This window comes from Medicago sativa, chromosome 8 (assembly GCF_051527215.1).
Source record: "Medicago sativa cultivar Bolivia chromosome 8, Bolivia_mono, whole genome shotgun sequence".
Taxonomy (NCBI): Eukaryota; Viridiplantae; Streptophyta; class Magnoliopsida; order Fabales; family Fabaceae; genus Medicago; species Medicago sativa.
Window position 1 is genome coordinate 26,027,530 of NC_140756.1, and position 23,064 is coordinate 26,050,593.

The 23,064-nt window shown below is 33.4% G+C and overlaps 2 protein-coding genes and 1 long non-coding RNA gene across 3 annotated transcripts; 2 read left to right on the top strand and 1 right to left on the bottom strand.

The window, feature by feature from the left end:
* The first annotated feature begins 25 nt into the window (after positions 1-25).
* Positions 26-1,130, top strand: LOC146897941 (uncharacterized). Its single transcript, XR_015022976.1, has 2 exons — positions 26-213; positions 331-1,130. It is a non-coding gene; the product is annotated as an uncharacterized LOC146897941 (long non-coding RNA).
* On the bottom strand, positions 969-7,893 carry LOC146897942 (putative methyltransferase PMT15). The gene is made up of 6 exons (XM_085735976.1): positions 7,050-7,893; positions 4,628-4,838; positions 3,364-3,664; positions 2,342-2,734; positions 1,693-1,770; positions 969-1,455 (listed from the first exon to the last, which is right to left on the bottom strand). Exons 1-6 carry the CDS (start codon positions 7,776-7,778, stop codon positions 1,230-1,232), a joined length of 1,938 nt encoding a protein of 645 aa, XP_085592102.1. The 5' UTR covers positions 7,779-7,893; the 3' UTR covers positions 969-1,229.
* A 9,772-nt stretch (positions 7,894-17,665) lies between these two features.
* On the top strand, positions 17,666-20,419 carry LOC146897943 (F-box protein PP2-A13-like). The gene is made up of 3 exons (XM_085731345.1): positions 17,666-18,620; positions 19,148-19,266; positions 19,608-20,419. Exons 1-3 carry the CDS (start codon positions 18,291-18,293, stop codon positions 20,020-20,022), a joined length of 864 nt encoding a protein of 287 aa, XP_085587471.1. The 5' UTR covers positions 17,666-18,290; the 3' UTR covers positions 20,023-20,419.
* Positions 20,420-23,064: the final 2,645 nt, after the last annotated feature.

Genomic DNA, 23,064 nt, shown 5'->3' on the forward strand with positions numbered 1-23,064 from the left:
CTGTACACCATTCATCGCAGTTTAGAGTCATCTGAGCTCAATTTTCATTAGCTTTTAGCTTATGGGAACTATGAGTTTGGCCATAGAGATGGGCTGAGCTAGGAGCAACCATGAACTGACTTGATTGCTGAATCAAAATGGTGGCAGATGATATGATCTGACTCAATTGCTGAACCGAATAAAGAAATTGATGCGAAGTCAAAAAAAACTTATGTAAGGGCCTGCGAACCAAGTTTGAAAATGTCTAATGCATATTTTCATTGACGTAAGTATTTAGAGCCCCCAAATCTTTGATTCTGAAAGCATGATCAAACTGTTACTTTATGGCAGTTGAATCCAAATAAATTCTGGTCAATATGACATCATTGACATAAATCAATAAAGCAGTAAAAGAGAAACTGGAATGCTTGGAAAAACAAGGAATGGTCCTTCTCAGATGGTGAGGGGCCATGTGATAGCAAAAATGAGGACGATTAAGTAAACCATTGCCTACTAGTTGATGCCTCAGAGAGATTTCAGAATCTGCAAACATGACGAGGCTTAGCCGAAAGCACACCTTGACGAAGATTCATGCAATCCTCCACATCTAAATTGCCATGGAGCATTACATCAACTTGATGTAAATATCAGTATTGAATATAAGCTAAGCAAGAAGTATCCGAAGTTATCAGACATAGAATGCCACAAATCAAACATGATGGACTACATGAATGCTAGAAATGACATTTACAGCCATCCTCAATGTAAGCACAACTTACATCCTAAATCAAACAAGATTTGAAGTTAAAAACCAGTTGAAAATCAAGGGAATGACAAAGCTTGTGTATATAAATGAGGTGTTACTTATCAAAAAAGATGAAATGAGGTTATAACACATTGTGCAACGAAATAGTTTCTGAAAATATGATGGTACCAGAAAACTGAGCTAAAGGGACAACCATTAGGCAACTTGACATGAACTGGGGAAGTGTTATGAACTGATGATATCTTGTTTCAAACTCATATTATAATATTAAGACTACATGGAGAAATATTATACAGTTGGTATTTACTAATTTACAAATTTTCTTTTATATTAAAGATAACTGATAAGCTTCAAGATGTTAAGGAGCCATATCTTAATGAACAAAATTTCTCTTATAAGCACCAGAAGCAAAAAATGGTGTTCGAAAGAATTGAATTCCTATGCAAGTTTTGACATAAACAAAAACAAACTAATACTTGCTGTGTTAGTTTTGCTCTGTTGGTGGAGCTGTCCAGTATTGCTTGACTGCTACAAGTACCTTTTCACTTTGATAAGGTCCTTCTTCATGGTCTCTAATTCTTGCATCCCACTGCATTTCATCTGCAATGCTCTTCACCTTCGTCAACACATCTACATTGTCGCGCAAAATTACACCACCTTTTGGCCGCAAAATCCGGTCCATCTCTAGAAGAATGTTTTCCATACTACATCTGTGACACATTAATTTGGTAAGTTACAAGTCTAATATTCAATTAACCAAAGATATTACGCGTGTTTTCATACAAGTTCTAAATTGTTTTTAGAAGTTATTTTGAAAATACCTATACAAATGCTTCTATCATAAGTCAAACTAAGCTATTGTAAAAGTGAAATGATGAATAATATTTATACTATGAAAGTAGGTTCTATAAATTTGACCAATACATCAAATTGATTCCTATCATTACCTGTGTTGGTAGAGGCTGAAAACTGAATCACCATGTATGAAGTCATAAGTTCGTGGGTAAGTAGACATGGCTTCACACCTGAGACAAGACAAAAGTAGTAAGTAATCATTCTTAACTACCACATGCTTAGGACAAATGTTTGCCTTAAATTTCACTTTTCAATTTCATGATACTATTAGACAACAGAATCTGAAACAATAGTAAAGGACAAAATATAATTATATAACAGATAATGACATAATTCACAATAATTGAACTTTTTTTCTTTCATAAAGCTGCTATTAGTGGTAGGTCCAGACTATTTAAAAAGTTTTAATAAACAACTTGGATCATACTGAAAAACTAATTAGGGATACCTAAAAGCTACTTTTATATTTTAACTCATCTACCAATGTTGCTTGTCATTCACTAAATCACTCAACTTTATTTACTTTTAGAAAATTTGTGCGATTAACGAATTTCAGTGAGTGAATGTCGGATCAATCAGGAGTACTTGAATCCCAGATGAAATAATTTTTGATCGGACTTTATATACTTTTTCGGCCGAATTCTAAATTACCAGTGCCAGTTTGTCCTAAAAATCGAAGGGTTAAGACTAAAAGTAAACAAATCACTCAACTTTGCCCTAGCAAATAGAAGCAAGGCATACCAATTTTGATAGGTTCCAATGAGTCCACGTTCATATATGACACCAAGAGTATTAATTTCAGCCTCGACAGGAACAATGTTCATGACCCAAACAGGATCATCAACCAGTGCAGCTGCAAAGCCTCCTAAGTAAGAATTCATATCAAGAAGATTTCTATATCTTCCTAACTCTGCTAGCTGAGAATCAAGGGTCTTGTAATATGACACTCTCTTTTTCCATAACTCAGTATTTTCTTTGAACATCTCTGATGTTATTCCTTTCAAACTTTCACTACTAATCCTTGGAGGAATTGAAGTTAGTCTCTTTGGCCATTTTGATATTTCTCCACCAGCAACTTCTTTAACGTTGTTTACCTCTGGCAGTGGGGTCAAGCAGGTATCTAGTTTTGTGTACCTGCAATGAAAAAGGTTGATGTAATAAACAATTGAAAGAAAAATGTACATGTTAGAACCTAACTCGATCATACAAAACCGACTAATAAGATGAGAGATGTTTATCACTTATAAACACATTTTTCAAGGCATATCACATCAAATGTGGGATTTTCAACATTATCCCTCATGGCTAAGACCGGACATCTGGAGCGTAACCTGACTGACCTGATAGTGGATGGTCCAACAAATTTTGGATAGACTCTCATTCTATCTCAAAATTTCGGTTGAGTTAAAAGTTAAAACCAACTTGTAAGGTGAGAGATGTCTCCCACTAATAAACATATTTCACACAATATTCAATCCAATGCGGGACTCATAAGAAGCACAGATACAGACACGGACACCAGACACGGACACGCCGACACCGCTAATAATTTGAGAAAATCACATAATTCAGTGTAATTATACGTGTCGGTGTCGGACACAACACATGTCCGATACTGGGACACGCTTAATCCAAGGAGTGTCCGTGCTTCATAAAAAAGCAAATTAATAAGCAGAATTTGGAAAACTAAAGTTTCTATGTATTAGGTACTTCATATAGGTTTACCAACTAAAGCTACAATCTAATATAAAATGTGTTATTACCAAGCCATATCTGGATCCTGTGCTTCTTCACAAAAGGGTCTAGTCTTGAAAATCTTTCTTTTAACTTTGCAATGCATATGATTGGTTGGTTTCTGCCATATTGCTAGGTCACCTTTTTGTACCAATTTTTTCCAGCATAGACTTTTTGCTACATTCTCAATTGCATCTTGTTCATCATTGAGACTCTCCTTAGTCCTTTCCCATCCTTTCCAGTGTTTCTGCCAGTTTATTGGTGGCCCTGATAGAATCCAGTATCCACCAGGACGCAGTAGTCTATCAACTTCAGTCAAGTATATTCCATCTGCCAATCAGCATTGTGAATTAAGTCAGAAACAAATTTAGTCTCACAATCACACACAAACTAGATGCTTAAAAATGCGGGACATTGAACACGACACTAACATGTTGTCACCGATAATTTGAGAAAATAACTTAATCGAATGTTATTACATTTTCGTGTTATAGAGTAAATGGTTTATTTGTAGATTATAGTAAGTATACACTACGAGAATGAGAAGCGCTGACAATACTTTTTTTTACACTATTATTATTGATGTTAATTCATGCAAGTCTCGCTACTTTATGAGTTACATTTTCTTTGTGGTATTAATGGTGGAATGCACATGAATTTCAATCAATAATAAAGTGAGTATTGAAAAAAATGTGTCACTAATACTTTTTTGTAGAATACGAGTGTTAATTGGTTTTATTGTTTTTTTTTTTAACAGGTGCGAAATATTCACTAACTTTGTTGATGATTAATCTCAGTATGGAAATATGACTCAACACCTTTAGTGTGGTCTCCTTTTCAACCACATTATTTTTATCTTCAAAGCTTGAATTCCAGACATTACTTAAGGAGTCCTTAATGTCCTAATAATGTTGGTATGATTTTAAATTATATTAACAAGCATGCCCTAAATCATATTTATTTTTGACTGGAGCTCTTGATGATATAATAAACATGATTTTAGGAATTAATAATATAGTGTGATAAAATAGTTAAATAGGAGCCCTTAATCATTGAATGTGTTTATGCAAAACTTGTTGCTTATTATATTAAAGAACTATGGAATACGGACACTCCTCAGATTAGACGTGTTCTAGTGTCGGATATATGTCGTGTTCGACACCAACACGACACTAACACATATAATTACAGTAAAATATATGATTTTCTTAAATTATTTGTGGTATCTGTGTCGGTGTCATGTCAGGTGTCCGTGTTCATACTTGTGCTTCATAGTTAAAGTTATGAATGTACCATACTGGCCCCAAGGAATGAGGCACCTTGAGCAGTGAGCCATATCAAAGGCTCTTGCTGGATAAGGGAGCCTAATTGAGGCAAGAATCCCAATCAATGCAGGAACACCTCGTTCAAGAGCAAATTGAACTTGGGCTTCATGAGTATCTCTTGGTGCAACTGACACTGTTAATATGTTACGTGACAAAAGATAAGCTCCCCAACTTGCCACCTGATATTGTAATAAATTACAACTTGTTAAAGATCAAATAAAAAAATTGTCATGAAATATAATGAGCCTTTATGAATGAGAAACATTAATGTATTGGTTTGGATTTTAATATTTGTGGTTGGATTGGATGAACACATCACATGCTAGGTACAAATTCTCGTGCCTAGGTGTAGTTCCCGTGATGTTAATAGATGTGAGTACATTTTTTTATACATGATGTTAATAGATCCAATGTAGAGCACATAGATTCATAAAACAAATATTTTTTTTTTTGAAAGAAGATTCATAAAACAAATATGACATCCCAAAAAGGAATATGCAAAAGAAAATGTCCAATTTCAAATGGCCCTTTTTTTTTTTGTTTTTTTAAAGGTGATGAAATAATATCTCATCTTAAGGTCGAAAATATCTTGATAAAGCTCAAAAAACACACTCAGAGAAAATTACGTTTACCTTACTCTAAGGATAGTGGGGCTCAAACCCACATGCCTATCTAAGACTTTTTTCTCTTTCTTTCTATAAGTTTCCTTTACCATATATTGGGAATATGATATGTCTTTCACAATACATAAAAGGAAATAATGATAATAATGTTATTATTATTCAATGTTTTAAAAAAAATGTTATTATTCTAATAATATATAAATAGCTAAAAGGGAGCATGATAGAGAAAAGTTGTATTGTACTGTAGTATGTCAATAATTATATATATTATTATGATGCTTTACACTAATGCTACGATAAAAAAGTTCACAAACTATCAAAGCAGATTATATAAAAAAAATTACTGCTGCAAAATAAATAAAAAACAAGTTTGGTAGTTTAATAATGCAGAAGTCTAACTAATTCAATCATTGAGCCAAAAAAAGCTTCATGCTTGCAAATTGAGAGCATATTTTTTTATTCCAATAGTCATATACATTACATCAATTTGAAAAAAGAAAAACATTCTTTGGTTATTTTATTCCTTCTTACCAGAAAGAGATAAAAACAAATAACCATTAAAGCTAAATTTTTACTATATTTAATATTAAAATGTATATACATAGTTAGGTTCGGTTTATTTTTTTTTTTTTTTAACAATTTAACAGTTCAAGCACTTTTCACAAAAGAATTTAAAAATAAATATATAAAACTGTAAAATTTAATTTCTTGCACTATTTTTTTAAAAAAGTTTTAGATTGAATTGTGATTTTTATTAGTACTCAATTTGCTTTCAATCATTAACTTTTTTTGGTGCAAATTTTGTTGACAAGAAATGAAGTGAGTTTTCATATAAGAATAAAATGAACATATGATTTTTAATCTCTTACTTACAACCCATAATATTATTATGGAAAATGTTAACTTGTGCCTTAAACCTTTAAGGCACAAGTTAAAAAGTTAAAAATAGAAACATTTTCTTGAAACTTGTGTATTCATTGGTGTAAAATTTAAACAATTTATATCTTCAATACAAAATTGATTTATTATTTCCTTTTTTAGTTCCTTAACTTTGTGCCCTTAGAGCATCTCCAACGGGGGGTCCTTACTTAACAAGGAGCACTCCTCGTTAAGGACCCTCCATTGGAGGAAGAAAAAATGAGTCCCCGTTAAGGAACGTGCAACTATATAAAGACCATCTCTCACCTGGGTAACTAACGGGTCCCACGTTTAAAAAAGTAATAAAATGTGTACTACTTGGTCTCACTTGCATAAAAGAGTAATAAAATGTGTACTACTTGGTCCCACTTGTAAAAATGAGTAATAGATAAATTATTTTTGTTTAATATGTAAATATAGTGAGACATATTTATGTACTGTTCATTGGAGTTCTTATTAGTGTATTGTCATTGGAGTCATTGAGTCCTTAATAGGTACTTTTATTAAAAAATTATAAATAAATGATGTGTCACGTAGGGTCCATTTAAGGAGTCCTTGTTAGGGAACTACCATTGTGGATGCTCTAAGGGCACAAGTTAACATGACCCTATTATTATATAATTTTCAAAGAATGAAAAAAATACAAAAATAGAAATTTCAGTCGGTTAGGTCAACTTGGAAGTTTGCACCCAAAAATTTTGTGCAGAGTGAGTTCAGTGTACGAAAATTGTCATAACCTCATAGGTAAAAATATTTAAATGAACCAACCGGTTCAACTAAACGAGTTCCTACAACCACAAAAATAAACCCAACAGAAAAACCGGTTCAAGAAGAATTTAGGATACGTACCCCACAACCAGTATCAATAGCGGTTCTGATAGACCCATCTTTAAGATTTATCAACTTCCCAATATCATCAACGTATGCATTTGCGCCACGTGGAAACATGGTCCCACCACCCGGAAACCTGAACCGGTTTCTATTGAACCGGACCCAATTCTGGTTTTTCTTCTCAACAGTTAACTCCTTATGTGGAACATTTGCATACCAAGCCGCGTCACGGCTCTCCGGCCACCGTAATGGTAACCGGTAACCAAACGGAGCTGGTATTCTACACCGGAGAGTCTCCTCCGGTAAGGGACAGTGTCTCTCCCGATAGATAAGTTTCTTTCTAGGGAAGCGCAGTGACCTTTTCTGATCCTCACATGGTGTGTATTCATAGAGAGATGGTTCACAAGGTGGGAGGTGAGAAACACGCGCCGTCTTTAGTGGTGGGCCAGGGAGGTGGTGAGTGGCGGTGAAGTCGAGTGATGGAGTTATGGTGGCTGTGATGGTATTGTTGTTGTTATTATGGTGGAAGCATATGGAGGAGGAGGAGGAGGAGGAGACTTGAGAGGTGGTGGTGGAGTAACCGGTGGCGGAGATGACGGTGGTGGAAGGATAGTGATGCCAGAGACCAAGGAAGTAAAAGAAGGTACATAAGAAAAATGCAAAGGTGATAAAATATAGATTGGTTAATAATATGTTTGGTTTTTTGGATTTGAAAGTGTGAACTAGGGTTTTAAAGTTAATATTCATGTTGCTATATTTTGTGTTTTTTCTTGTTCTTGTAGTTTAAGGTTTAAGTTGAAGAGTTGAAGAGTTGAAGTGAAAGTGATGAGTCGAGTTTGAAGATTAGGTGTAAGTGGTGGTTGTTTGATTTATTGCATAGTCATTTAAATAAATTGACTATTGCTAGTACTTGCTTGTCTTTGTGGGCAAAGGCTACGGTAGGAGACCTCTTTAGGTCTCCTACCATAGGAGACTTGAACTTTTTTTTTTTTTGCAAAATGAATAGAAGTCAGCCGTTGGATTATGAACCTCTATGATAGTTAGCATAAACTGACAACACCTAATATTCTACACCATATATTTCCAAGTATGTTTTTACCCTTCTGTTTCTCTCCTTTTTTCTTCTCTCGTCACTGCGACACCACCGCCGCATCGTTACAGTGTTCCAGCTTCCTTAAAACATATTAATTCGTCTTTCATCACAATAACAACTAACACTACAAAATTTGAATGTGAAAACAACATGGTTTCAAAACTGAGAGATAACGACAAATTGATTATGAACATAAGAGGGTGATTTGTAAAGGGACAAGCTTCTGGTAAATGCATGTTTGTCCGTTTGAGGAAAGAACAGTGTGGCATAAGGTTCATGAAGCGACTCATAGTTCCTTAGATCATGATCCAAATATTGATTATTATTAGGGTCGAAAACTTAAAGCCGTTTTTCTGTGATGCATTCAGTCTCTTGTTTGGATCACAGTCTGGTGATGGAGATTTTGATAAGCTTTGAGCGTTCTGGAAGAAAACGAATCAAAAATTTGATTATTATAACTTTTTCATTTTGGATCTAAGTTTGGAAGATGGAGATCGGCGTCGACGGTGATGTCGGCGGCGTCGACATCGGCGTTAATATTTGACAGGGAGCTTAGTTAGCTGACCGTGAGAGAGAGGTAAAAAATATTCTGGTGTAGACAGACTATTGTATTATCATGTAGTTGTGTTTGATCAAACGATAACCACTCTGGTTGTCCTGTCCTCACCGGAAAAATAGACACCGTAGTCGAAGAGGTTTCATGGGTCACTTAACCAAAGCTTTCCGTCAAAATCAAATTGTTGCTTTTGAAGATAATATGCTTAAGAAAGGAGATGGAATATCAAAATCGTTGATTCATGCCATTGAAACATCGCTGATTTCTGTGCTGATATTTTCTCCAAATTATGCTTCTTCATCTTGCTGTTTAGATGAGCTAGTTAAAATTGTTGAGCTTCGCGAGAAAAATGCACAGATTCTATTGCCTATTTTCTACCAAAATTCTGAATCATAAACAAAAAATTGACTGCTACAGTGTCACCGATGGTGTTGTTTGGATTGGAGAAGATGAACAATCCATATAAACAGGATACCATGTGGCAAGGAACATGTGTTGTTTAAAAGAGGGCTTTTAATCTCAATCATTTAATTCTGATCTATGGGTCAATAAGCATTCCTATTATTTTCACATAAAAAAATCATATTAGTTGTAAAAAAAAAAAAAAAAAAAAGAGGTCTCCTACGGTAGGAGACCTAAGAAGATCTCCCACCCTAAACGGCGCCGTCTTTGTGTTTGTGTTGTGTTATACTTGCTTTTTCTTTTTTTGGACTATAATTGTATGGTAATGGTTATAGCAAATATCTTCTCCTTGCGTCAGGTACTCTTTTATCTTGTTATACCATGTCATATTCTAAATATACATTTCTGATATTCTCTTATAGCACATGAATTTATAGCCTAAAAAAAAGTCTTGTAAAATTATTTAATTACTCTGTTCGTTCTAAAATTATTTAATTACTCTGTTCGTTCTAAAATGAGTGACTTAGTTTGATCATATGTATTATTCATATAATATACTTCAACGGTATTTTTATACATACTAAAGATAAATGATGGCATATAAGATATTATTGGATTTGTCTCAATGAATATTTTTAAAATATCATTTTTTTAGTTATTTTTACAAATAGATAATTAAAAATATTAAATGTTAAAATTGTACTTTGACATATGTGAAATAATCAACTGTGTCAATCATTTTGAGACTAAGGAAGTATATTTAATCACATATACTTTTTAGTTCACATTTGTGATATACTTTTTAGTTCACATTTGTGATAGTGAGATTTGAAACATAATCTCATACAAATCAAATCTTAGAGCTAATTTTTTTTTAAGTGTACTTTAGGCATCTCAAATTTTTTTTTTCAGAAAATATTTTATAAAAAAGTGGGGGTGGGGGGGGGGGGGGGGGGGGGGGTATTGGAAAGAAGAAGGTTCGCATGTATAGTTTACGGATCCATTTTTAGAAGTAGATCTAGCCCGTAAACAATGAACCATGTGTACGCTTCAAGCCCATCTCTAATACAGCAATATGCCTTTGGTGAGAGAATTTCTTTTCTCACCTCCCGCTCCTTTCACGCGCCCTCCAAAGTCCTTATATAGTTTTGAACTTTTGATTATATATAATTTGAATTATGTTGTTGTTATTGATGTGGAATGTGATTTAATGACATTTTTTTTGTTTTATGTGTACTAAACAAGTCTTCATGGTTCTGTGAGTGCAAATGAGCCAGGTACTTCGGCTTATAGAAATTTTTGTGCATTGTGGACCACATAAATTGTCAGTGCATTAATTATGGAGTAATGATATTTTGACATCCATTTGATGACAACTTTGTTGACAACCTTGTTTTTCTCACTTCTTATTGGTCAAAAACAATGGAGAGAGAAAAAGGAAGAGAGAGGATAACAACATCATGTGAGTATGAGAGAGAAAGTTGTCCAAAAGTTGTCAAAAAGTGGTTGTCAAAATATCATTTCTCTTAATTATGGCCAACAGAAAATCCCACATTTGCCTGGTTTGGATTTTGTAATTCGATACTTACCAAAACCCCCCAATTCACAAGTTTTTACAGTGCTTGAGCATCAATATATTGACTCGTTCAAAAGATATGCTACAAGGAATAAACCATGGGCATATTTGACTATTAAAATTAGAGAAATGATATTTTGACAACCATTTTTTGACAAATTTTGGACAACTTTCTCTCTCATACTCACATGATGTTTTTGACCAATAAGAAGTGAGAAAAACAAGGTTGTCAACAAAGTTGTCATCAAATGGATGTCAAAATATCATTACTCTTAAAATTAAGATGTATTTCAAAACATAATTGTTGTATATGCATTGCCTACTTTTAGTGAAACACCAACCACCGAGTGTATTTATTAGTTAGAGTAAGCGATTTTGAATTGACTAGTTGTGGATTCAAAGATTTAAAATCTTACTTTGAGTAAGCAGTCTATTCATATTCATGTTTTTGTTCAAGGCTATTCATAAGATTTGGTTTTTATCTTGCATTTTCATGAATCATGCATACTTCAATTGTTTGATTCACCACAAAACCATGGATCAATAATGTATTATGTGGATTGAAAGGTTTGCCTTATACCTACTCTTTGTAGGACTTTTGTTTGAGGATAAACAAAGTTCTAAGTTAGGAAGAGATGATAAGTGACAAATGAACGTTCTATTACATATGTAAATCATGACACTTATTGACTTATTTTACTTGAAAGATCATGAAAACCTCCAAACATTATAAATATTATAGTACCAAGATAATATTAGTATTTCTTGTACTTTTACCTTTTTTTTCCAACACGAATGTGCAATAACTAGAATAAGAATGTAAGTTGTAACTGTTGAGCATAAAAGAGGTTCAACTAGGTCTTCGCCCAGCAATCCATGTCCTTCGCCCAACAATCCATGTCCTTCGCCCAATAATGCAAGTCATGATCTCAAGTTCTAAAACAAGAAAAATCGCCATCGAAGAGAGTTTTTGGCCCAAAGAACGAAGGTGGTCTAAAACCTACTTGGACGAGCTAGAATTTTCCTAGCGAATAAGATGTCTCACTTGGCGAGAAGAGGCGGTCTCAAAGCTCCATTTGAATGACGTGGCAGAATTCCATCGAAAGAAAAATGGTTGTTCACCCATTGAAGATGCAAGTCAAAAACCTATAAATAGAGAGCCTCATAAATTCTCATTCACACAATAATCAAGTTTAGAGAATTCAAGCTTAGGAGTAAGTAAAAGGGCAAGCACGAGGTGGGAACATCGAAGACTTGCAGATCAAGCCGATTGATGCAACATCTTGACATTCTCTCCTATGTCTTGTAATTTATACATTATGCGTAGTTAATTTTTCTATGTGTTGGGAATAAATGTATTTAGTTTGGGATCGAATGTAAATACTTGGTCTGGTTAGACATAATTAAATCATATTTCGTTATATTAGTGTCTTTAATTCTACTCTTAATGCTTCTTTGACGTGCAATCTAAGATTGATCATTTGACTTAGGGAGTTCTAGACATAGACTTTTCTTGTAAGAGACAGGGGTAAAGGAACTTCTAGATGATAGTTGCGAGACACCAAACTAGATTTACAATGACACACATTATCAAAACATAATTTTTCTTTTTTAACTAGTTGAGCGAGACATCGAAGGTTAGAGAATAGAGTTGATCTCTCGTTTTCTTCGAGACATTGGGATACACAGAGGACAATATGTGAAGGTATTATTGAAATATGAAGAGTTTATAGTTGATAAAGGAAAGACATTAAAGATCTAACCATTGAAACTTAATCCCAACATACTTTGATACCACTTACGAAAACCACTCATCAATTGTCTCTCACAAAATATGTGATGTTAGAGACTAATAACGAGTTCTATTCTATACCATAGAAAAAAAAGGGACTAACCAGTAATTACAATGGCTTTTTGAATTAGGCATCTCTAATACCTTATCTAACTACATTGTCATGATATCTTTCATACAATTTGCCTTGCTTGACTAAGGTTATGTTGAACACAATAACCGGCTTTTAAGCCTAAAGAGTTGTCATTGGTTCAAGTTTGGTAGTGGATTAAGGTTAAATATAAAAGCTACTCTTAAGATTTTAATCTAATCTTTGTTGGATTAATTCCACTCTCTTGTCTTGGATTTATAGCCTCTTGATATATTTTTCTTATTGTTATTTTTTATTTTGGTTGTATTTCATTTGTAATCCTTTTTTTGTTTCTATTCTTTACCTATCTTGTGCTAGAATAATATTTTTAATGTATTATCTCTTAGCCTTTCCAACAAAAAACTTTTAAAATATCTTCCTACCAATTCGTATATGGTCCTTGTGTAGGTGTAACTGTAAGCAAATTAACTTAAGAATGTCAAAATATGTACAGGTGCCATCAGTTGGTTTATCTCACTAATCAGTTAGATAAAAACAAAATCTGAGCAATCAGCAATTTGCATAAACAACACTATTAAATTTGTCCCAAAAAAAAACTATATTAAATAAGACATCGATCAATATATCATATGAGTAGTTATTCATTTAAGTTTTTGCACTGATCAAAACTATCGATTTATCTTTCACTATCCATAACGTAAATAGTGGAGACAAATAGATGATTTTGAATGGTGTCAATTCACATGAATAACTCTACACACTTTTTGTCGATGGATAATATAGTTGTCACCATTAAATAATTTTATGGTTAGTAGATTGATAATAATTCTTAAACATCCAAAACATTCTACCATATCATTAGAGAAAGAAGGAAATAAAGAGAGTAGAAGGATAGATGTGATAGAAAAAAAGAAAAAGAAAGTAAATGAGATATTGAATATGGATATAAAAAATTGTTTCTCTTAGTAGATTATGATATTTCTAGGGTTACAAGTACAAATGATTGATTTTTTTTTGGTGCCTTTTCATAGATGCCACTAAAGCAATTCCTTCTAATATTCTAACAAAAGAAATAATTTGTATTTTTTTTCTTTAGGGAATTTGTATTGTTTTTTTCTCATTTGTTTAAGAGTAGTGATAAATAGACAACTCACCTTTTGAAAAACCCCCATTGAAGGTGGTACATTTTTGTTGTCTTATACCAAAACAAAAAACTAAAAGAAAATATAAACAAAACATTCATATGTCAGATCACATCTCCCCCAACCTCCCTCTCTCCTCTTTCATCTCTAGTCACACTCTTCACCACCTTGCCACGTCTTCATGGACCTAAATGTCATAAATTGTATCTCGTCTCTCTCGTGTCTCACTATCTTTTGACACCATTTCCCTAATTAAATATCACAAGATTGCAAACAATTTTGTTTAAATATCATAAGATTTTTATACTCAAATCTAATTTTTTAATTAAATATCATCAGACATTTAATTTAACAGAAGTCTTCTATATTCATTATAATAGTTAATGGATAAGCTTGCATAAAATAGGCTTAAAGTTAATTGCAAGAGTTAGTTGATGATGATTGATGCTTACAATGACATCAAAAAGATGTCAACAAAACCTAGTATTTGTATATCTTTGATTTATTTATTCCGATGGATAAGAATGAAATAAAATTAATCAGCCTTCGTAGTGTGTTTGAATAAGTCTTTGACAAATGGCAAAGTTTAAGTAGATTAATTCCATGAATCGGCTTATATTTTTGTCATATGCAGAAGTTGATTAATCATAGCCATCATTCATCAATACAAAATGAGTAGCTAACAGCAGGGCCGTCTTCAACAATTCGGAGACCCTGTTGTAATTTAAAGAAGAATAATTAAATTTTTTGGGGAGGCTAAATTGGAGGAGAAATTAGGCCCCAAATTCAAATCTCCTCCCATGTTAAAAAAAAAATAAAGAAAATTAAACAAAAAAACACAATTTTACTGGGTGTTGAACCCAGGTTCACACAGCTACAAGTGCTCTCCCCAACCACAACACCAATGTAACAATACGTGAAACAGTTTTACGTGACTAGGATATATTCATTTTTATCAGACCTGATATATAAAAATATATATAATTTGGGCCCCCAAAATTTGGAGGCCCTGTGCCATGGGCCTGGATGCTCTTGCTTTGGGCCGGCCCTGGCTAACAGTAATCAATCCGTCAACAAACAATGTGCAACATTGGAGATTTTCTTGACTGCAAGAAAAAACGCTTGGAAATGCGAAAAGTTAGTGAAAACAACTACTACCTCCGTCCCGGTATAATTGACCTACTTTGGTTTTTCACACAGATTAAGAAAAGTGTATAAATAAAGGGGAAAGTGTAATATATTGTATTGAGAATGATAAAAGTAGTATTATTTAGTGTTATATTGTATTGAAAATGATGAAAGTTGTATTGAAAATTGAAATGGGTCAATTATTTTGGGACACTTTTTTTAGAAAATGGGTCAGTTATTCCGGGACGGAGGGAGTAATTTTTTTTATCGACAACAATGTTATTGGAATTAAAAAAATGGACTCCAATTAAGTTGACAAAAATGGATGTGGTACCATTTTTTACTAGACTAACAACAACCGATGGGTGTACTTCAACGATAAGAGAGCAAATATTTGAGAAATGATATTTGAACATTCATTTTTCAACAACTTTTGTGACAACTCTCTCTCATACTTTCATTGTACTTTTATTCTCTCTCTTCCTTTCTCTCTCTCTCTCTCTCTCTCTCTCTCTCTCTCTCTCTCTCTCTCTCTCTCTCTCTCTCTCTCTATTGTTATTGTCCAATAGAAAGAGAGGAAAAAGGTTGTCACCAAACGTTGTTAGAAATTGGTTGTCAAAATATCATTCCTTAGGGAGCTTCAAACCAAGGTTGAGACCCCAAAACCCATTTGGGGTTGGCTTAGTGGTTGGCTTGGGATCTTGGAGTTTGCTCCTCCAGAGGTCTCAGGTTCGATTCCCTCTGGTGCTAATTTCGGTGGGCGAGTTTGCTCCTTCAGAAGTCTTAGGTTCGATTCCCTCTGGTGCTAATTTCGGTGGGCTAAGTCCATACAGAGCTTGCTCTGGCTTTAAACGGGACCCCTGCAAGTGGGCGGTGGGATTGGTCCCCTCGGATTAGTCGATTCTTGGATCGGATACCGAGTTTTCAAAAAAAAAAAGTTGAGACCCCAAAGCTCGGTAGAGATAACAACAGAGGTTCCTAAATTTCAATGACATGTGAAGTCTCTAATTAACACACCAAAAGCAGTTGATTATCAGCAGTTTAATGAGACCCGTCAATAAACAACAAGTTTCAAACAATTATCGCGAGGAGGTTTCCAAGAAATGGGAAATTCTTTCTTTTGGATTTCAAAAGTAAAAATTAGAGTTAATGGTACGAGTTGTATTAATGACGAACAAAACTATCCACCATATTGTGAGGATTTGTACTAAGATCTGATTTGCCATAAAATATAAGTAGGTTCCGGTCTTTCCAAAAAAAGTTGTCCAATGCAGACTGGTGCCACCAATATCCGTTGTAGTGAGATTCTAATGAAGTTAATCATAAAGACCAAAAACTTGAAAATCTTGCCAAGTGTTTCTCATTAATGAAATGATCATAAAGATTCCTAATCGGCTCACAATCACAAAGAAGATGCATGATTGTTTCGTCTTGATCCCCACAATGAATGCAAGATGCATCGTTAGTCGTGTTTCTCCAATGTCTTTCATCATTAGTAAGAAGATGACCATGCCATAATTTCCAAAGAAGAGCTCTAATTCTTTGAAGGCCATGCCAAATCCACACCAAGTCAAAGAGGGCATCGATGTTAGTAGTTGTAACAAATTGTTGGAAAGGAACTCATAAGCGGATTTAATAGAGAAAGTTCCAATATTAGATAAAACCCCCAACTTGAGAACCAACGAGTACTACTAAGGAGGACGAATGCAAGCACATAATCTTTTAGGTTTATGATTCCATCGACCCATTGGTCTTGCCAAAAGCGAGTGGTATGACCATCATTAATTACCTATGAGAGATTAGTTTTAACATAGGACCAAGCCATAACAATCCCCCTCCAAGTCGGGGTAGCTATGCAATGATGAGTGTTTGAATGAGGATAATATCTTTACAATCATACACCCTCCGGTCACTATTATAAGCAAAAATCAATATTCTAGGTTCATTCATTAAATGATGTATGTAGTCTTTATTATAGCCTACATACATCATTTAATGAATAAACCTAAAATGTTGATTTTTGCTTATAATAGTGACCGGAGGGTGTATCTAGCATGGAAAACTTGAATCCAAAGCTTACCGGTATAAGAAAAAAAAATTATTTAGATTTATTAAATAAATTACGTATCAAGTCTATATTATAGACTAGATACATAATTTATTCAATAAATTTAAAAATTGACTTTTTGCTTATAATAATAATTAGATGGTGTATATGTTTTTACCCAAGACAAGCATGTTTTCTGACATAATAAGATATAATTCGATATGATTGGATGCACATTAAAAAATAGAAAATGTTAACTCATACTCTTAAAACATAAGTTAAATACCTAAAGGGAGAATTATTATCTTGAAACTTGTCTATTCAATACCGTAAAAGTTGAATAATTTATATTTTCAATGCAAAATTTATTTCTTATTTCTTTTTTTAATTTCTTAACTTGTGTCTTGAGACACAAGTTAATATGACCTTTAAATATGACTGGATGCCTAATACTCCATCCGTCTCACAATATTTGTCGTCTAAGATTTGTGCAAGATTATTAAGGAAATGATTGATTGTGTTGATTTCAATGGTAAAATTAGTAGCATTTACTAAAATATCCTTATTAATTGTAGTTAGTGGAGTAGTTAAGTTGGATGAAATTCAATAAATAAGGATATAATAGTGGAAAAAAGTAATAAATGCTGCATCGATATTGTAAAGTGACAATTATTTTGAGAAAAAGAAAAAATGTTAAAGTGACAATTATTGTGAGACGGAGGGAGTATTATATATCCATAAAATGGTTTTATGAGGACGTGTAATGTGTATTGAAGATTAAATCATTACTTTTATTTTGATCACATCACTCATCACATTTTCTATATTTTCTCTATGCTTTTATTCTTCCTTGTCTCTTTCATGTTCGAAAGTAATCTGATCTTCATATAACCATAGATCTTGAAGAATCCAATTCAACCGGAAAACGGCGTACGCACGCGTGTCGTACCCAGAAATTCATGCCAATTCCCATTTCATCACAACTAGCTTTTTAGGTTTGACATTGGGAGGTACACAATTGGTTCAAAATTCAGGTTCAAAATCAAATTTTTAGTTGAATTCAGATTCTGGGTCATGGAAATTTTCATTTGATAAGTGATGGATTTGATAAATTGAGGTTCAAGATATAGTTTTTAGTTGAATTCAGATTCTGGGTCATTGAAATTTTTGGGTTTTATATTTTGGGGATAAAGTAGTTTGGTTTGGTATGTGATGAATTTGACAAATTGAGTTTGAAGATCAAGTTTTTAGTTAAATTCAGATTCTGGGTCTGTGGAATTTTAGTGTTTTACATTGTGATGAATTCGATAAATTCAATAAATTGAGGTTCAAGATCAAGTTTTTAGTTGAATTGATATTCTGGGTTTGTGAAATCTTATAGTTTTATATTTTGGGGATTAACTAGTGTGTTTTGGTTTAGTGTGTGTTGAATATGGGTGCTAATTTTTCCTCATGTGTATGTGATGGGGATGAGGATTGTAGTTCTTTGAGACCAAGGCTTGGGGATATACCTGAGAGTTGTGTAGCATTGGTGTTGATGTATTTGGATCCACCGGATATATGTAAGCTAGCACGATTGAATAGGGCGTTTCGTGATGCTTCTTTTGCCGATTTTGTTTGGGAATCGAAGTTGCCGTTGAATTATGAGTTTATCATGGGGAAAGCTTTGGAGGATGATACTAGTAGTTCTGGTGCTGAATTAGGGAAGAGGGATATTTATGCAAGACTTTGTAAGCCTAATTTGTTTGACAATGGAACCAAGGTAACAATTTTGGCTCATTAATTTCATTTCTCAAATCTGCTACGATGACTTTTATTTTGTGTATAAAAGGGTTTTGAATTCTCTCAAGCGGCTACACCATTCGGATCCTTGGTAGTATTGGAAAAAAATTCAGTTCCACGTTGATAAGAGATTAAGTTTGAAAAGAGTTTATAAATAGAGATATTTTTCACCTTACAAAGCCGATTTTGCAAGAATAAGTTAGATCATTTGATTAATATTGTGTGAATCATTCTCAAGTTGTTATTTCCACTTTGAATTTATGATAACGAGAATAAACCAACCAAAATCCACCCAATATTATAGCCTAATAAGTAGCTTGTGCAGTCGCTACAGAGAATCCAAAGTGAAATAGAAACCCATTAATATCACGAATTCAAGAAATACGTGCTTTATACACATAAAAACTTAGTATCGTGGAAAGAAAAGTATATGATCTCCACTTTATTAAGTTATGTCATGATTTTCAAGTTCTTAATTTTTATGTCAAAAATTTTACTTTGGTTTAGGAAATTTGGCTAGATAAGAGGACTGGTGGGGTTTGTTTGGCAATTTCCTCCAAAGCGTTAAGGATTACGGGGATTGATGATCGCAGATATTGGAATCACATTTCAACTGAAGAGTCAAGGTGAGGTTATTGCAATTGAAAATATGTTACTTGTGCCATTATAGAACCTGACTCATTGTTATGCTGTGTTTTCATCTTTATGAATGGAAATACAAAACATTGCTTGCCGAAATTTTTTTTTTTTTTTTGCCCTTTGATTGATTGATTCCACTGTATTGGACTCACTTTCTAGCTCTGTTAGTTATGAAGATTGAAGAATGGAATATTCACACTTTTCCAACTCTTCACAATGGTTATGATCCAATACCAACTCTACTGTGGATATGGATTGCGTGTGTTCGTAATCCCCCGCAGTTATGTTTGAACTTGATTAGAGTATATTCTTGATTGTATGTAAATAGGTTCCATACAGTTGCGTATCTTCATCAAATTTGGTGGCTTGAAGTGGAAGGAGATATTGATTTCCAATTTCCAGTAGGGACATACAGTGTGTACTTCAGACTTCACCTTGGCAGGTCATCCAAGAAGCTCGGCCGACGAGTTTGTAAGACCGAGCACATCCATGGCTGGGATATAAAACCTGCAAAGTTTCAGCTGACGACTTCTGATGGTCAAATTGCTGTATCCCATACTCATTTGGACAATCCAGGGCACTGGATCCTCTACCATGTAGGAAACTTTGTCTCTAAGAATTCTAATGATTTGATGAAGATCAAGTTTTCATTGTCTCAAATAGATTGCACTCATACCAAGGGTGGTTTGTGTGTCGACTCCGTGCTTATATGCAATAGTAGCGATGTAAAAAAAGAAGTGTAAATTGTTTTTGTAGGTAGGAAAACGTGAGTCACCTGAGTTGACTTAGTGCATGTTTGGTATCATGGTGAGTCACCGTGATTTCAGAAAATCCACCATGCTACCAAACACGCACTTAGCAATTTTGGTCGCATAGGGTGTGTCCAGGTGAAGTAATACATTAAAATATAGCCCACAAAAAGCTTCCCAAGATAGATGTTTGGTTTCTTTGATAAGATAATGTTTCAAGTCAGAATCCATGTGTGACTTGTGTATTTATTGTTTTGTTGATATTGAGAATTGATTGTTGTGCTTTCTCAAAGAATGGAATGGTTGGTGTACTCTATTACTTCAGCTGGTTTGCATGAAAGTGTAACATTATGGCCAATTATAAATGAAAGTGTAACAATATTTTCTTTAAGAAGCACATCCCTTGAGTTACTTGAGTATATTTTTTTTGAGGAGAGAGTTACTCAAATAGTTCTTCTCCCGAAGTTCATTATAAAAATTAACAAAGCATTCCTTCTTTTGAAATAAATCAAAATAACTTGTTCCAAATCCATTTGTTACTTCAGCAACAAAATCACTACTAGACAATGAAGATGCTAGAACATTTGTTTTATATCACTTGTATCAGATGAATATCACTTCTATCAATATCCATTATAGCTATAACATTTCGTATAATTTCGTAAACTAAACTTTAAGAAAGAGATGTTCAATGGAAGTGAAATAGAAGAACCAATAACAAAACTAAAAAAATTCTAAACAACTCATAAAAATGCACATACGTGTTCACAAAGTAGTAACTGGAACATGGCCATAAAAGACCAAAACAAAAAGTTAGGGAAACATGTATCTTGTGACTAAGACAACATATGCAAGTAATTAAAGTTTTATCCTTTAAACATGCTAATAAACACATCCCTCTTCCTTCAAAAAATAAACATATCCCTCCAATCAAGATACATACACTTTTTTCAAGGGTTTTGCATAGATATCATATGAAATATCTCCAACTTTTCAAGAACAGCCACACACTTACTAAGATATTATTAATCTGATGTTACGTGTGGAGAAATAGCATATACACTTTTATCCATATACTTCTACTAAGCTTTTGCCAATGTTTCTTCACATGGTGAAAGTGGATCTCTCTTTGATGTGATGTCGATACTTTTTTAGATTTATGACCTTTTACTTGAAAGTTTCCTTTCCAATATTACATGTGATCCCTTCCACTTTGTGTATGTTATCATAAGAACTATCATTACATGACTCAATGACTCCCACTCCCCAGTGTTAAGGTATTGATTTTCAAGTTCATTTTCTTCATTTGTATTTGGTGGGACTTTGAGTAAATGAATGATGAAGTACTCCATTGTGGTATTTTTGTTGAATTATCATAAGAACTTTTCTCCTACTTCAGTAAATGAATGATGAAGTACTCCATCTGGCATGGTTGCATTCATTATGAAGAACTCCAGTGTTAAGAACTATCATAAGAACTTTTCCAACAACTTGTAATTATTACAACTTTTCTTTTAACAATATGATTTTTTTTTAAATAGTCTAGTGAAAAGAATTACACACCTTAACATTGCGAATTTGAAAAGCTCCCTCTTTCGCTCTCTCTTTCCCTTCTCTCTTGTGAGCCGTCATCAAAACCTTAGTTTCTTCTCCTACATCCACCAAAGAGGGGTGATTTAGGGTCAATTTTTGACCCAAAATCACTCTTCTAACTCATTTTTCTATTTTCCTTTTGTTGAAATAAGTGATTTTCACATTTATTTCGATTTTTTTTGTGATTTCGTCGTCTTAATTAGTGTGACGTTGTTTTGTTCGTCGTCTTTGTGCGACGTTGTTTGTCTTTTTTGTTTCGTTCAGGTATTTGTTCGATTCAAATTGTCAAATCAGCTTCGATCAAATGCAGATCAAATCAATGACTTTGGAGTCGTCAATGTTGCAGATCCGGAGACATAGATATTCCGTAGACTTAAATATAGTCATATGTGTAGGCTTTAGAACTTTGCCGTTTTATGCTATTAACATGGATGTTGTGAGTTTGTTCACAGATTCATCCTTTTTGTTTTTAGTGAATTTTCATTGTATCGATGTACCCTATCAATTTGAATAAATGAATACCGTTTATTTTTGTAAAAAAAATAAATAAAAAATAAGAACTACACACCTTAGATATGGATAAATGGAAAATTTTAGATTTGAACCTAGACTCAACACATCAAATGTTCTAGAGCTACCAACTTAATTGTATTTACGGGACAAAATTGAGTATCTAAAATAATATAAGTATATCGTCATTTGTCAATACATGACTTTCCAACCAAACTTTAGATAATCAAGATTCTTTTGATCCGCTGACAACTGAAGGGTTAACAACACGCAAAAAAAATATCGTCAACACATTAAAAATAAGCTTAAATGCACCTTTTTTTAGGGAGCTTAATGTACTTTTATTCAACTTAGTTATCATAAATTCCTCATTATAAAGATAAAAAGACTTAAATTTCAAAACTTTAGTCGATTTTTCTCTCTTCCAAATTTAGGGGGGTGTATTGAATTAAGATTTCAAGGGATTTTAAAAGACTTTTTAATGATAAAAAAATCTTGTGCTATTCAATCAAGACTTTTATAGGATATAAATAAATCCCATGATATTCTATCAAGACAATCAAAAAAATTTACTCAGGGCAACCAAATCTCATGGTATTCAATCAAGATTTGTACCAACCTATAAAATGTCCATAGGTATTCAAAAATCTCCAAATTTTAATGGATTCTTTTGTATGATGGATTTGGTGAGACTTTTTAGTTGAAAATACACATAACATGGTCATTCAACAATCTCACAAAAAATCTTGAGACTTTTGGAGACATTCAGAACTTTTGTTTTGTCGTTGTCTCGTACCCCATAATCATAGCCTCTACTTATTAATCCAGAAAATAATACGACAATTATAATCCACTATTGTATATACAACTATGATCATTCCGATTTATATATTGTCGTACGTTATGCAACTTTATCAATTACATAAACTATAA